Raw genomic sequence first — 16,547 nt, 5'->3', positions numbered from 1 at the left:
TCTTCCTTCTCAAAACCTGCGCTTCTTTCTGGTTAACTTTTGCTCAAGCTGCTTTCCACCTTCGATTTGTTTCTAGCAGTCAGAACCAAACCTCAGAAAAGCTGGAGAAAGCAACTCTTGACACCCCCAAACACCAAAAAACCTGCTGCGTGCCCAGTGCTGGGCTGCGTTCACCTTCCAAGTGGTGCTGATGGAATTAAGTCAGCCTGCTGAGCCCTGGGCTTTGGGTGACTTTGTCTGCTCTCAGAAACCCTCCTCTGGTTTCTCATTGCAGGGAACCCCCCACATGTGCAGCTGCCTGGCGATGAAACTCATTTTGAGAGCCTATTTGCCTAACGTGACCATGCTCTCAGGTGTTTGAGGTCCCACCGGGGCCGCAGCAAAACTGCCCTTTGTAAGAGACGAGCTCTTGGTTTCCACCCTTGTCTCGCTTGCTTCCAACACTAGTGATGTCTATAGCCTGTGCTGAGCAACCGATTTTCAGCTTCAGTCTGTAACTCTTTGCTCAATTTGCTTAAAGAAAAGAGCAAAGACAGGGCTGGCAGACCCCGGGCGCTTGCCACAGGCCGGCAGAGGATGCCCGTGAGCGGAGATGGGCACAGGGCGTGCAGCGCGGGCACACGCCTGGGTGTGCTCTGTCCTCAACAGGCTCTGCTCCTGCACGTGTCCCAGCCTCTGCGAGCTCTCAGCATCCACTGCACCTTCAACCAGCAACGGGTATAAAATAAAGGCTGCCTGGAGGAGTGGCGGTGGCTTTGGACACCCCAGCCCCCTGCCCCATCATAGAATCACAGGATAGTTTGTGTTGAAGGGACCTTCCCAGCTCCCCAGTGCCCCCCCTGCCATGACAGGGACATCTTCACCAGCTCAGGGTGCTCAGAGCCCCGTCCAGCCTGGCCTGGGATGTCTCAGGGATGGTTCATCCTCCACCTCTCTGGGTACCTGGGCCAGGCTCTCACCACCCTCAGGGCCAATAATTCCTTCCTCATGTCCAGCCTGAATTTCCCTCCTTTAGTTCAAAACCATCACCCCTTGTCCTGTTGCAAGAAGCCCTGCTAAAAGGTCTGTCCCCATCTTCCTCATCGGCCCCTTTTGAGTATGGAAAAGCCGCAATAAGGTCCCCCCGAGGCTTCTCTTCTGCAGCTGAACAGCCCAGCTCTCTCAGCCTGTCCCCCAGCAGGGCTGCTCCAGCCTCGGCTCATCTTGGTGGCCCTGACGATCACCTGAAGTCACTGCTTGCTCTGCCCCATCACCCACGGACATCCCAGCCCTCTGCCCCCCCCACACCCCCCCCGCCCGCTCCCCCGCCGTTCCGCAGCCGGCCCTGCCCGCAGGGGGCGTGGCTCCCCGGTTGGCCCCGCCCCGCCCGCCCCGCCCCCGCGGAGTCCCGCCCCCTGGCGGGGCGCTGGGGCGGCCCCGGCCGCGCAGCCCCGCGGCGGCCCGGCGCTCCCGGCCGAGCATGGAGCAGTAGCGGCTCCGGCGCTCGCCGCTCCGTCCCGCCGGCCATGGGTGCGGAGCGCAGGGGGGAGGCGGCGGCGCCCCGCGGTGCGTGCGCCTGCGGCGGCGGCGGCAGCTGGCGGCTGTTCCTCGGCTTCTTCGCGCTGTCGCTGGCGCTGCACGTCCTGACGCTGGGCTGTTACCTGGAGCTGCGCTCCGAGCTCCGCCGCGACCGCGGCCCGCAGCCCGCTGCCCCGCCGCGCCGGGACGGGACGGCGGCGGCGCCGGGCTCCCCGGGCGCCGGGCGGCCGCAGCGACCCGCCGAGGGAGCGGAGCGGCGCCAGCAGGTGGGTGCCGGGCGGGGGGCGGCGGGGGGTCCGGCCGGGCGGGAGCGCACTTGTCGCGGAGCCCGCGCACCCCCCGGCGGTAGCGGCTCCGTCCGCCCGCCCGCGGGCTTCGGGCCGCCCCGTTCCCGAAGCCACAAACAAACCTCGCTTCTGTTTATTTAGAAAGCCCCAAAGTGCCGCTGGCGGGAGTTAAATTTGCAGAGAACTTGAGTTTGCTTTGCCTTGGCTGGGAATGTAAAGGGGGAGCCGGGGCTCCGAGGGGCTCCACCTGCTGCCCGCCGCTTTCCTGTGTGTCGTGACAGCCCCATCTGTCGCTTCCCTCTGTCGTGACAGCCCTGCGGTGTCGGCTCCGCTCCCGCAGCCCTCCCTGTGCGGGGGAGGGCAGCCCGGTACCCGGCGGCGGGGCAGAACGCAGCTGCAGAGCTCTGCAAAGCTCAGCTTTAACCCCGGGCGGGCAGTAGTGCAGCTGCAAAGCTCAGCTTTAAACCCGGGCGGGCAGTAGTGCAGCTGCAAAGCTCAGCTTTAAACCCGGGCGGGCAGTAGTGCAGCTGCAAAGCTCAGCTTTAAACCCGGGCGGGCAGTAGTGCAGCTGCAAAGCTCAGCTTTAAACGCGGGCGGGCAGTAGTGCAGCTGCAAAGCTCAGCTTTGAACCCGGGCGGGCAATAGTGCAGCTGCAAAGCTCAGCTTTGAACCCGGGCGGGCAATAGTGCAGCTGCAAAGCTCAGCTTTAAACCCGGGCAGGCAATAGTGCAGCTGCAGAGCTCTGCAAAGCTCAGCTTTAAACCCGCTCCTCCAGCGCACCATGTTTTACGGTGGAAATCCTGTTCACTGCACACCCCGTGCTTGGTTTTGGTGGGTTTGGTTATTTTTTCTCTCTCTGCCACACAACCGAGATGCTTTGGCCTTTGGGGTGGTGGCTCAGCAAGCCCCCCAGGACCTTGTAAGTCTGAACCGTGCAGGACAGGTTGGTTTCTGCCTCCGCTTTCCCTCGCTGGTGCGAGGAGCCCCTGGGAGCAGCGGTGCCCGGGGGGGCTCCCCTGTCCCGGGAGCCTCTGGGAGAGCAGGAGCGGAGCTGGGGCCTCCGCTCGCAAACTTAGCTCATTTTTTCCAGGCACAAAACCTCGCTGCAAGCAGGATAAGCCGGAGGAAGGAGTTTCCTCCCCTTCGAGCCTCGCAAGCGGATGGCCTTGCTCCCCAAAAGTGCCGGGTGGCTTTGCCGTGGGGTCCCGGGGGCAGCAGAGGTGTAAAGCCCAGCCTAAGCACCCTGGCAGTCCTTGCCTTGCTGGTTATCAATGCATGGGCGAAGCGGGGGGGGGAGACACAAAAATAGCTTTGATAAAGCTGCGAGTCTGGAAACTCTTCCCCGTACTTGGCAGGGGCGGCCGTTCGCGGCCTCGGCTGCTCCGGGAACGCCGGGCTCACGCCTTCCAGCAAGTATTTGTGTTCTGCAGCTCTCCGTAATGAAGTCTAAGTAAATGTTGAGCTGGAGAGAACCCGTGCTATCTAGACATCGCTTTTTTGTTTTCCTCAGTACTCAAGCGGTATTAACATAGAGTCGGAGCAGCTTGATGTCGTGTTGGAATTTAGGTTGTCTTGTGATAGCATGCGGCTGAAGTTCCTTTCGTGTCGTGCTGGATCTGTTTAGTCTTCAGAGCTCTTCTTTCTAGCAAATGTAAAATGAAATACCAGGGTAAATAGTTCAGGCATTCATAAATTACAGCGTTAGATAATTTGTCTCAGGATGCGTACAGAGATCCGAGCGCCGCTCGCTGCAGCTGACATACTCCAGATAAGGTAATGCTAATTATTTATTTCTTTGTTTTACATCTGGCCTGTCGGACGTCAGATGAAAAATCCTTTCGGGCATATTGAAGCAGTTGGTTGCGAGAGAAAGTTTCGTTGTAGTGGGGGCACGCGGAGCGCTGAGCGGCATGGGCCGCGTCCAGCTGCCGGCATGGGCCACGTCCAGCTGCCGGCATGGGCCGCGTCCAGCTGCCGGCATGGGCCGCGTCCAGCTGCCGGCATGGGCCGCGTCCAGCTGCCGGCATGGGCCACATCCAGCTGCTGGCACCGCCAGCGCGCTGCTTGGAAAGTGCTGCTGTGACAACGTGTAGTTAATGTTATTTGTAGTAGCGCCGCTCTCCTGTTCCTCGCTGCCTTTTCTGCCTCACCATTTGCTCAGCTAAAACCACCCCCCTTCTGTGTCCCCGGGTGCTGTGAATATATCCCTTCTGTGATTAAAGCGATGGAACGAGGTGTTTGCAAACAGCCGTGTTTAAAAGGTTAATACCAGCCATGTTAAAGCCTTCGGGGGGTGTGGGGGGGCGTGTTCCGAGCTGCTTTCCAACCCCTGGCAGCCTGTGCTGCTGGGAAATCCACAGTGCACTTCCATGCGTGTGTATCGGCAGAGAGATGTTTACAGAAATTAAGCAGAAATTACTAAATAATTATTTCAAGAGCTGCCATCAGTGGGATTTCCTCCCAGGGACCTGAGGGTGAGCGGAGTTGGGGTGCACTGGGGGGGGGGACCCAGCGTCCCAATGAACAGATGAGCCCTCCAACAGCCCTTTGCACAGTGTTTTGCTATAAAAAGTATTTTGGGTCAATAGGCTGAGTGATGACTGCGTGTGTTGCGATTGTAGAAACAAAACACATTCCCCACCCTGACCCTTTTTTCTCTCTTTCTTTCCCTGACCTGGGGCGGGGGGAAGGAGCTGGGGGAGCGATGGTCAAGCACCGGGATTTTGGCAGAAACCCCGCCTGGCCGCCTGCCAGAAATGACCTCATGACAGGAGTGAGATTTGGCAGCCCCATACCGCCCCGCTTCCCTGTCTTCCAGGGTATTCAAATATGCAACTCATTTAAGCTACGAGGGCGATTTCTCATGGCAGAGGTTGGGGCGTTGCGGCTCACATCTTTGTCCCAGAAGCCGCGGGGTGTTGCATCACCGCCTTGGCGCGGGGATGAAAAGCCGGTGAACGCGGCTTTACCGCGGCCACTCTTCCCTCGCCGTCCCCGGGACGCGCTGCCGGCTTCACGGAGCCCGTTTACCGATGGGCTGCGGGACCGCGGGTGTAAAACCTAAACCCTTCGGCTGGACGTGCCGTGGAACACCAAGTGATGCTGCGGATGGGCTGGTTGGCGCTGGGCAGGCGCTTTGCTGGTGACACCAAGTGATGCTGCGGATGGGCTGGTTGGCGCTGGGCAGGCGCTTTGCTGGCGGCTCGGCTGCCGGGGAACGGGCAGCAGGGCTCCTTACAATATTTGGTGCCTAAAGCAGGTGATGGTTTGTTGTCAAAGAAATCAGCCCTGCAATGTTTGCGCCTCGTGGAGCAGCGTTTCTGGGCTTTTTCTCTGAGCCGCATTTCTGCCAAAACTTGTTTTTTTCGCACAGGTTGGGTGAAGCCCGTGCCCTTGTGAGCGTCCCGAGACGGGCTTAGGAACTGCCGAAGTCTGTCTCTTGGAATGAGATCAGATACCCGTCAGATATGTCGGATCAACCTCCTGGCTGGCTGGGGGGGGGGGGCCGAAAAAATGTGCTGAGCAGGAACTGGGTCACATCAGCAGCGAAGGGCCCGTTCCTGGGGCTGCACCTCTCGCCTCTATAACCAGGGGTGTACCTGCTTTCCAACATCGGCATTCCTGGCAGTATCAACATCTATAAGCGCCCTGATTGTTCATTTGGTTGCTTTTCATCCCCTTCCCACCCGTATCCCCGACGGAGCAGTCAGGGTCTCGTTCCAGCTGTCATTAACCGGTGCACAACCTCGTTAATTTTTATCTGTCTCCTAAAAGCCTGCTTGCTCATTTGGTAAGGAAATAGAGGAGTAAAGCTTTAGAGGCACAGCAGTATTTTGCTTGTAGTTGTGGATAAAGAAATACACGCTGCTTTTTGTTGTTTGTGCTAAAAATGAATAGCTGGCTTAACTCGAGGGGGAGGTGGGGAAGGATTTAGGAAGGACTATATAGGTTTCTCTCTGTTTCTGGTCAGGATGCTGTGGTGGGGTAGTTCTTAGTGAACTGATGTTGCAGTTTCACCGTGAGGAGGGTGATGCTGCCTGTAACTGGCTGTGGGTTGGAGGGACAGGTGGTCGTCACGTTGTCCACCTTCTGCCCCCAAAGGGTCGCGACTGAAAATAGGGATTTGTGGCCAGGTGTTTTCTGCCTCTGTTCTCCAAATAATTACACAGCGTTTCTGGAAGTATTTGAGCGTTTCTCCACATATTTCTGTTGAGTGTTTCTGAAAATATTCATGTTGTCGGTTTAGTGTAAGGGGCTGGATGGAGTTCTGAAGGTTGCTCCGAATGGCCGGGCAAGACTTGTGTACAGGCACAGGGGTGTCAGTGCTCAGCCCTGAGGGCACCTGGGTGGCTTTGGCCTCGCTAGTGTGAAATTGCAGTTATTTTGCTCTTTCTTCTCAATTCCAGCTCCAGATCAAAAGGCAGCGTTTAGGTGGGATTTGCAGGATCTAAGAGGCGTTTGAGCTGCTCCAGACGATGGTGTTTAGGATGCGTGTCGGGGTCGGTGTTCCCTTGTATTGCACGTGCAGGTCTTGGTTGCCGCTGAAGGAAGCTCTTGCACGGCAACAGGAGGAGACTGTGAGTGCAATAAATGGCTAATAACACATCAGGGCTCTGGTGACCTCCATCCGTGTCCCTCGCCGGAGCGGGTGACATGGCTGGAGTGAGGGGGCTGCGGCGGGATCGCCTGATATCAAATAGGAAACATATCCCTGCTACTATGTCTGTGAATATCTTGTGCAAAACGTGGCACGAATCCACCAGCTCCTTCTTTCCAAAAGGAAATGGTGCAGCACGTCAGGAGATCGGCCGGGGATGGGGCATTAATGGGAAAATGGAGTTTGGGGTGCGCCCCTGTGCCACCAGTGAGCTCCTGTCTCCTTAGTGGCCCGGGCGCTGCGCTGCTGGCCCCACGGGGCTTTGGGCGCCTTCTGCTTATTTATTTACAACGCTGCTTGTTTTGCACCGAGCAGGCGGCACAGACGTTCCCGAGCTGTTCACCCGCCAGGGCTGAGCTTAGGAATTCTGCTTTGGAAAGGGGGAAATGGGCAAAAAGCGTTTAAAAACCCAACAGCTGCGGCTCTGTGGTCTCCCAGCACAGGCACATCTCAGCGGGGAGACCCCCGAAGTGCTGGGGATGCTGGTGAGGATAGCGAACAGGTTAAAAGAAACCACCTCACGTGTAGGATGGAAGAAGCAGTTGGAAAATATTAAATATATTTTGCAACTTGCAGCTTGTATCGGCATCAGGTGGATTATCCACCCGGGGAGGGGGGAATCAGTAAGAAACAAAGCCAGCGATGCGTGGGGAGGGAGGGGGACAGGCTACATGGGGATGCTCGTGGCTTGTCGGATATGGGAAAATGCGAATAACAGTGGCGGGGTTGGCCCCAGCAGCCAGTATGTGCTATAGGAACGATGAAGCGAGCGGCTTTGCCCTCTCTTCCTTCCCCTTCCTGAGCTGAGCTTGCTGGCGTATTCTCTTTATTTTCTGGTCATTCCATGGGGGGCAAATACTGCAACTTTGTGCGAGGACCGGCACTTTTTATCAGCGTTTGGTGCATTCCGTAATGGAGAAGGCTGTTGTTGCCAAAGTGGGTGTTTGAGTGACTCGTGACCCAAGCCGCAGGGTTTTTCGTCCGTTTCCAGACGAGCGAACTGGCGAACGCTCAGACCTGGGTTTTTAAGAGCACTCAGTGGCATTCCAAAGTTATCTTTAACTTAACCTCAGCCTACATAGTGCTTTATCAAACCGATATTATTCTAACCTTTTAACTTTATTTTTCTTACCGCATAATACTATAAATCTTCCCTGCTCTTCCATACACATGTAGTGTCTTGTAATGCTAATTAAACTGCACACTACCCTAATTTTGCTCTCATACTAATCCAATATATTTTTCTTGACTGGGAGCCAAACCCTGAGAGCTCCAGAGCATGCGGAGCTCTCATTCCACTCTTATTCTATGTTAATGACTTTATATTTCAGTGTCTTTCAACACTTTGAGAGGATGTTATTCTTGGAGGTGTCTGGCTGCGGAAGGTGAGCCGAGGGGTTGTTGTGAATGCAAAGCCCTGAGTAAACGGCGGGCAGTGAGTAAGTGGTGAGTGGGTCTCTGAAGAGGTGTCATCTGTCACGATTCATTGTGCACAAGTGCAGAATGACAGGGAGATTTGGACGCAATTCTAAAATAGTTAACGGCCTTTATAGGAGAGCAAAATAAAGCTCTTGCCTAGACTGCTGCATGTCGCATTGTAAGCGCTGCCTTGTTAAACTCTGGGGGAAACGCGCTGTTTTTGTACGCGGATGGTGCTGATGCCAGTTGGGCCTGGGTGCTACTATAACCAACATAATTACTCGCAGATGGGTGGATATTAAAATGAACTCTTTCCTTAAGCCCGAGTAAAATTCTGTTGTAAGTGTGAAGTACTAAATTCGCAGGGTTGTACTGATGGATGCCAGCGCCGTAACGTGTTCCACATGGCCAGTGCCAGCCTCCTCCTCATGGAGCTGCTCCCGACCGCCCGGCCGCGCTTCTCCGTCAGGTCCGTCAGGAGGTGGAAATGTGTGGAGAAGAGTGTGGGATATCGGGCAGGCTTTGCATTGCGTGGTTTTGCATCAGTGTATGTTGCACGGTATGGGGTTGTTTTGCAGCAGCGGGCATTGCGTGGCTTGTTGTTGCGTTGCATGGTTTAGCAGCAGCAGGTGTTGCATGGCGTGGGGTTGTGTTGCACGGCTTTGCAGTGGTGGGTGTTGCGTGGCGTGTTGTGGCTTTGCAGCTGCCTTGCATTGTGTTGCGTGGCTTTGCTGTTGTGGGCATTGCAGCACATGGGATTGTGAGCGCTGCGTGTTGCTCCGTTGCATGGTTTTGCAGCAGCGAGCGCTGTCTGGCGTGATGCTGTGGTGAGCGTTGTATTGCCTGGTGTTGCATTGCATGGCCTTGCAGCAGCAACATTGCGTTGTATGGGATTGCATTGCATGGTTTTGCAGCAGCAGATGTTGCATGGCTGGGGATTGCATTGCACAGATTTGCAGCGGTGGGTGCTGTATGGCGTGGTGTGGCTTTGCATTGCGTGGCTTTGCATTGCGTGGCTTTGCATTGCGTGGCTTTGCATTGCGTGGCTTTGCATTGCGTGGCTTTGCATTGCGTGGCTTTGCATTGCGTGGCTTTGCATTGCGTGGCTTTGCATTGCGTGGCTTTGCATTGCGTGGCTTTGCATTGCGTGGCTTTGCATTGCGTGGCTTTGCATTGCGTGGCTTTGCATTGCGTGGCTTTGCATTGCGTGGCTTTGCATTGCGTGGCTTTGCATTGCGTGGCTTTGCATTGCGTGGCTTTGCATTGCGTGGCTTTGCATTGCGTGGCTTTGCATTGCGTGGCATTGCAGCGACGTGTTTTTGCATTGCATGGCTTTGCATTGCGTGGCATTGCAGCGACGTGTTTTTGCAATGCATGGCTTTGCATTGCATGGCATTGCAGCGACGTGGCTTTGCATTGCATGGCTTTGCATTGCATGGCATTGCAGCGACGTGTTTTTGCATTGCGTGGCTTTGCATTGCATGGCATTGCAGCGGTGTGGCGTTGCATTGCGTGGTTTTGCAGCGACATGGCATTGGAGCAGCGTGGCGTTGCATTGCGTGGTTCTGCAGCGGCGTGGCGTTGCATTGCGTGGCTTTGCATTGCATGGCATTGCAGCAGCGTGTTTTTGCATTGCATGGTGTTGCATGGCGTGGTTCTGCAGCGGCGTGGCGTTGCATTGCGTGGCTTTGCCGTGGTGGGCATTGCTGGACGTGGTGTTGCAGCAGGAATTGCCTTGCTTGGCAAGGTGCTGTGTTGCTGGGGATCGAGCACGTTGCATGTTGTTGCGTTGCGTGGCTTTGCAGCAGCGAGCGTTGCGGGGCCTGGTGATGCAGTGGCTGGCAAAGCAACCTGTGGAACCCGCTGGCTGGTTGCTGGTGCGATGAGGAGCAGCGGCCTGACGAAGGCTCCGTCTCCCCTCCCTGCCCGTCCTGCCTGCACCGGGGCAAAGCTTGGGCCAGCGCGGAGCTGCCGCCGCAGAAGCGGTGGCCAACGTGGCTTAGCAGGATCAGCCCCTCCTTGTCTCCTGTTTGTGCCTTCTCTACAATAGCCCAGTGTCCCCGGAGCCCCCAGCCCTGAGCCCAGGGGACAAAGCTGGGTCAATGTCCCGCCCTGGGCAGCCTTTGTCTGCCGGCTTTAATCCCTCTTTGCAATTCATTCCACTGCTGTGCCTTAAATCCCTCTGAGGCACAAAACAAGGTGGAAGGGGGAAAACGGTGAAATGTTGTTTTTTTTTAAGCCAGCACTGGAAGTAAAATCCAGCTCAGAGCATGTAATGGGTCTGTAGTCGTGGTTTGTATGGGTGGAATGGAGCAGGAGCTGGTGAGTCGGGGCTGTGGTCTCCAGGGGACATCGGGGTGACCCATCTCCACCGTGGCCCAGGCTGAGCCGCGTCGTGGTCGCTCCAGCTCCACGCTGGGCCCGTCTCTGGTGCTCCTGGCCCTGCTCTGGGTGTCTCGTGGCTTTTCTGGTTTCTCCATTATAGTTAAGCTGGGTGCTTGCTGGACAAACCTCATCACGCTTTGTACTCAGCTGTCCTCTTCTTTTGTCCCTCCTCCATTTTCTGTTTCTTATTTTAAGTGATTTAAGGCTGGCATTCCTCCCAGGCTGGGGAGCAGGGGGTGGCCGGTGGTCCCTGTCACCCTCTGTCACCAGTGCCACCCCGGAACGAGCCTCGTGTCTCAAAGAAATGCCGTGGGGCAGGTGCTAATGGTCTAAACAGACTTCGCGTGGTCCTCCCAGTCTCCTCCATGTGCCGGGCTCAGCAAAGTTAATCCAGGAAATAATTTTAGAGCAATTATTTCCTTCAATCTTGCAGGTCGCTGAGCTACCGCTACCCTTAACCAGCACTTCTTTTTACTGAGTTTTCCCATGGGACAGGAAAATAGGAGAAACCGTTTAAAGCCAATAGCTGCGACTGCTGCTGGACGCTGAATGCTTCAGACTCAAAAATGAGATTTTAAGCTTTATTTTTCCTTTTTGCTGCTGCCTGTCGGTGCATTTCACCCGCAGTCCGATCGGGGTTTAAGACAACCAGGTCTGCCGGAGCGGGGAGAGGTGCTGGTTCTGCCCGGAAAGCTTCAAACCTTGTGCTCGCCCATAAAACATCCCCTATGGCCGAGAAAATCCAATGGGGGCTGCTGCTGAGGTGTATCCAGAGAGCAGGGCGAAAACCATAAAGCAAATAGTTGTTTTTTCGCTGCAGCTGTTACCATCTTTTTAGTGATAATGAGGTGAAGGAGCAGGTTGGCTGCCTGGGGGCTGGGGGCTGGCGTGCTGGCGCTTGCCGGTTTGCGCGTTAACCCTGCTCGCACCGAGCCCGGTTAGGCCAGCAAACTGGGGTGTTCTCCTTTGCAAATGGAAAGGAGAGCTTTTCTGTGTGCTAGGAAACGCAGAGTTTAAAGGTGCTAATTGTCATTTTTAAAGGGTTATTGTATCTTCTTTTCAGCAATGTCTTTATTGCCCATTCGGAGTTTTCTTTTGTCTCCCCCGTTGTCGAAAGGGAATTGTTTTGACTTGGCACGTGGCTCGCGCGCGGATTCCTGGACGTGCAGGACTTGGTGCAATTCAGCAGGAAGCGCAGCTGTTCTGCTGGTGGTGCTGAGCTTTAACTGCAGCTCGGTGGGGTCGTGGTGCTGCAGGTGCTGCAAACCCACCCGACCCTTCCCACAGCCCCTTGTGTTCGTGGAGCTTCATTTTGAAAGCCCACACGTGCATTAACGGCACCTGGAAGGTTTAAACTCGGATCTAGGGGTCGGTGATTTTTGCGCCGTCCTGGGATCGCTGGGGGCTTTGGAGGCTTCGGTAGTTTGGGGTTTTTTGTCTTTTGTTTCTATTTAGCTCTGCTTTACTCTGAGTGTGGGAAATGCTGCTGGCAAACAAGGCGTTCGGGTAGCAAAGCTTGGAGGGGGATGGAGACGTTCTCTTGTTGAAATAAAACACACACAAGCCTCTTTCCTTCTGCAAGCTCCTCTTCTAGACTATGTGCGCTTTCATGAATGAGTTTGCTCTCATTTTTTCTTAAGCAAAAGCTGTGGCGAGCCACAGCTGGGCTTTGCAGCCCGGCTTTGCAGCCCGGCTTTGCTCCTGCTTTGGGGGCGATAGGATCCCAGCTCATTTTTCAGCAGTGGTGATGCTGAGGGCTCTTTCGAAGTAGAAGGGAATGTGTGCAGGAAAAGTCCTTTGCCTAAAGCCCTAAGCCGAGCCTGTGGAGGCTCAGCACTAATTGTGCTCAGCTGCACTCGACCTCTGTGTCTGGCGAGACATGGGATCAGTGAGAAATCCCAAAACCTTTTGCTGGTGGGGTGGATTTTCCTTAGGAGATGTGGGGCGCCTCGATGCTGAGCGCTCACGTGGACGCTGGTGTTTTTAGTCTCTGATGACCTGGTGTTGAATCGCTCCCGTGGCTTCACCCCTTGTTCCGTGGGTGCCCCTCGATGTGCAGGGTGGTGGGACGAGCCCTCCGAAATTGAGGTCTTGAAGCGTTAAGCACAAAGCGTCGCTCTGCTCTGCCGTCGGGCGCCTGGCGCATGTTTCTAACAACAGGCTGGATTTGCCAAGGAAAACTACGCTCGGTGCAGCAAAGAGCTGTCGACTCTTTCCTCCCTAGGCTGCCTTTTCTCTTGCTTTTCGGAATAACCGGTCAGTTTGGAGATGATGTGGAAGTTGGGATGTCTTGGTGCTTAGTGATGCTGCTTCTCACTCAGCAAAGCCCCGTCTCCTTCCCTCAGTCCTCGTGGTCCCCAAAGCCACCCAGTGCACCCAGAAACACCCCAAGGGACCCTCTGCAAACCCTGAGGTGGGGGCTGAGGGTCACATCAAGCTGAGAATAACTCGAGTTCTTCACCTCTGGTACCTAAAAATTGTACCAAAGTGTTCAACAGGACATTTTTGGCTCAAATGTTGACTAGCTCATTCCCATTTAATGAGGACTTTTGGGCTTCCAAGCCCAGCTGGGCTCAGAAGACATCCAGAGACCCCCAGGCTGGTGTCCCCCCACCTCGTGGACCATGAACTTCTCTGCTGTTGGTCTCTCCTGCCTCAAAACCATTTCTTCTTCCCATGCCAAACCAATTGGATAAATGGTAATTCTGATAACAACAGTCACTGGGGTGACTGGGGAAGCTGAACTTTGGGTCGGGTCCCAGCGAAGGTCCCGTGTGGCTTCACGCGGCTTCTCCGGCTCAGGTGCTCAAGCAGTTAAACGCTCCCCGGGTGCGGAGCAGCGCCAGGTACCTTCCGGGGGCTCCAGCTTTGCTATCTGAAATCTGGCAAATAGCACGAATTTTTTTATGTCGTGAGCAGCAATCGCGCCCCGAGGCGGCGGCCGACAGGGAAGGCCTCGCTGACATATTTACCTAGCAATTTTGTTATCACTAAATACACTTTCTCAAACAGCCCAAACCTCGAGAACAATAGCAACGAAAACCACTGTAGGTTTTGTGAGCAGATGCAGCTTCAAGATAACAAATGATTATTTTTTTGCTCTTTGTTTGACGACTTGGCATTTAGTGGTTAATTAGAGTGAGGCAGAGTATTGTTAAATCATAAACCAAAGTTTTAAAAGCCCTGGAACCGAAAGTTTTTGCATTCTGCTTTTGAATGTTAGCCTGTCAGGCTGTTAAGGCAGGGGCTTAGGAACATCTAAAAGCAAACATTTGTTTTGGACAGGAAAAGGCTGAGTTTGGAAGGGGTGGGAGGACGGAGGGAACAGCTTGTGCAGCCGGTCCTGCGGGGACGGGCGCTGCAGCAATGTCACCTGAAAAGCCACTTTTCCCTGCGTTGGGGCTGGGACTGGCCTGAAATGTCACTGGGAGGAGGCGGGATGCCGTGGGACATGTCCCTCTGCCGCCCCCGTGTCCTCAGACTTCTGCTTGTTTGGAGAATGCAGCAAAATTGCATTTGTGACAAATGAGCAAACCAAATTCAATAATCATAATTCCGATTATAAAGTATTAAGGTTAGTTCTGATCCAGCTGTTCTGCTTTATTTCCATATGATTTGGTATCCTACAGAAAAACACTGGCATGAAGTTGGTCCAGATGACATCTAGGATGCTCCATTAACGCTGGCGTGTATAATACCCACTAATAAACCCTTGTCTCTAAGCCTGGGCTTGGAGGGTTATTGTACAAAGAAGGGCATAAGAAACATGACACTCAAATTGTGATTCCTGGCAGAAATGCTTTGCAATGGGGAAATTTCAGTTTAGTTAGGCTTGCTTACATGCCTTTCTTGTAGCTGAAGGGCAAATGACAGTGTTAGCATTAAATGTGAGCAAATGACATCTTGAAATATGCCTTACATCTCCAGAGCTGAGTTGGAGTTCTTGCTGTTCCAAGAAATTCTTCTCCTCTGGTCTTTATTTTCGGTTGTGCCCCGAAACGGACCCAAATTGAATGTTCCTGCTGGTAAAGAGCTTGATGGTGAAGGAGAAGCGCAGATCGGTTGTGCTTTGGGAGGGTCTGACAAAGAGCCGGCGGAGCCGCGGGGTGAGAACCACCCATGGTTCGTGGGGCTGGGTCGCCCGTGGGCTCTCGTGTCGCTGCGTGTCAGGCTGATGGGTGCCTGCGATGTGACAACAGTGACAGAACCCAGGACAGTTTCTTTTTCTCTTTTCTTGTCTTTTATTACTTTTTTTTAAGGCCAGCACTCTGCGTTTGAATATCAAGGACTTTTGTGGGGAAGTTTTATGGTGGTTACCAGCGGTTTAGAGATTGAAGAGATTGTCCACGTGGTGAGCGATGCCCTGTTGGTCCCGCGTCCCAGGCAGCTGCTGTTGCGGTGGCTTTCGGGTTGGTTGACAGAACCAGGCTTGGGGCACTAACGGCTTTCAGAACTGGTGTAGGAACCTGCACTGATGTAGGTTGACTGAAAGCTGATGAAGACATGTGTTTTACAGCTCGAGTTGTGGGAAGATTGGACACTCTTGCGTATGGTTCATTCATAGCTGTTGGTACAATGAATTACGCCACTCGTTTCTGAGAATTGTTGGTTGGTTTGGGCTGAGTTTGGGCTCTTCGTCCACAAAAGTTCTTTTCCAAGATGACCTGACAGGGTTGTAGCCCATGGGGAAGAGAGTGGTGTCCATCTGTTCAGAAGAGCCGATGGCTGCATCTTCAGCAGATCAGCAAAGTTGGGCTTTGCTCCTAAGGAGGCTTCAATGGCATGCTGGGTTTCAGTTGATCTCGCAACCTCTTGTTGCAGAAAGCCAAGAAGCAATGGGTTGAGTATTGGGTGGGAATGGTGACAGTGGTGCAGGTTTGGTTGTCAGCTCCACCTCCAAGACTGGAGAGAGGTCCAGCAGTGTCATCATGGGGGGTCACCCTTGGGGGTGGCCTGGCGGGTAATTCTGAGCAGTACTGAGCCTTTGACATAAAATTGGTTTGAGACCTGTAGGCTGGTGGCTCTTAACCCATTGAATGAACCTCTGAGCAAAATAAACGTTTAAAAGATGAAAGGAAGACAAGTTGTCTTCTCGGTGGAGCTGTTAAGTCTTGTAGACGCTGTCTACTTTTTCAAGCCTTGCCTACTTTTATGGGTACACTTCTCTCTTCACCACCAACATGGCGCTACCTGCTGCTCTTCTGGCAGCCCGGATCCGTCCTCCAGCCGCTCACATTTGGAAAGTTCTTGAACACTGGCACGTTTCAGAGCCGGTTTAGTTCAGTCGGAGGCCATGGAGAGGGTCACACTGGCGACATGGATGTTTTTTCCAGGCAGCTCGACACATTTTTGGTTGATTCCATCAGCGGAGCATGTTGACAGCTCTGGGTGCCATTCGCCGCGCGGGGCTCGTGTCTGGACAGCGCGGGCTGTGTCGCGCTCTTGATTCTGTACACAAAAAATAGCTTTCAGGCCTGTAAAGCTGTCACTCAGTCGGGTCTCCTGCTTTAATTGTTGGATAAAAGCAAGTGAGTGCATGTGCAAATTGTATGTCTGCGGCAGGATTTCCCTTCTGCTGTTCCCTGCGTTCTCCAAGCCCCCGATGAAATGGCTTTCAGCGGGAGTCGCTATTTACCGCCGTCAGCTTCTGGTTCATCCTCGGGCTGCATCCACGCTCTGAAGAGAAATCAGACTCTTTCTGTTAGTGCAGCAGGATTTATAGGATTTTTTCCCCTTTCTTTCGGGCAGCAAATCCAAAGCACTTTTGGTGAGGACCAGAAGATCCGTACCCGAGACGTGGTGCAGCCGCGGGTTTGCAGGGCCCTGGCTTTGGTTTTTGGAGCACTCGTCTGTGTTTGTCAGCAGCTGCAAGGGGAATGGAACTTTTGCCTTGCAGATTAATTTGGGGGCGGCTGGGCTGTGGGTCTCTGGGAGCGGGGAGGCAAGCCTTGCTTCTGGCTCGGCTCTCCCAAGGAATACTTTGATAATACCAAGGCTCAGATACTCTTAAAAATTTGCTTTAGGTTAAAATCGGATTAAGTTTTAAATTGTCATGCTACCCAGTTGGAAACGTGTCACTATGTATATTTTCCACTTCAAGGATCCCTTTGGTGAATACAAATATTTTGCGTTTTCCCAGTCTCATGCTAAGAATGAAGATTATTCTCAGGTTTCTGCTATCGTTGCACAACGCTGACATTTCCAGACTGAAAAGACTCGGGTTATTTCTTACAGGAGCCCAGTTTTCTTCTTTCCCCTGCGATATCTCCACAGCACAACTG

The 16,547-nt window shown here is 54.0% G+C and overlaps 2 protein-coding genes across 6 annotated transcripts in view; both read left to right on the top strand.

Annotated features, from left to right (window-relative positions):
• The window catches only part of LOC309444091 (chromosome-associated kinesin KIF4-like), a 474,457-nt gene that overhangs the window by 305,294 nt on the left and 152,616 nt on the right, over positions 1-16,547 (top strand). The window lies entirely within an intron of this gene.
• The window catches only part of EDA (ectodysplasin A), a 74,542-nt gene continuing 59,411 nt past the window's right edge, over positions 1,417-16,547 (top strand). For all 5 annotated transcript variants that reach the window (XM_082062134.1, XM_082062132.1, XM_082062133.1 and 2 more), the window contains exon 1: positions 1,417-1,784. In XM_082062134.1, the coding sequence (XP_081918260.1) occupies positions 1,506-1,784 (279 nt within the window). In that variant the 5' untranslated portion in view covers positions 1,417-1,505. The remainder of the gene's footprint in view (positions 1,785-16,547) is intronic.

Source organism: Streptopelia decaocto, assembly GCF_964273445.1.
Source record: "Streptopelia decaocto genome assembly, chromosome: 10".
In the NCBI taxonomy this organism is placed as follows: domain Eukaryota; kingdom Metazoa; phylum Chordata; class Aves; order Columbiformes; family Columbidae; genus Streptopelia; species Streptopelia decaocto.
The sequence above is the reverse complement of the archived record's forward strand: the minus strand, read 5'-3'. Positions and strand labels throughout refer to the sequence as shown.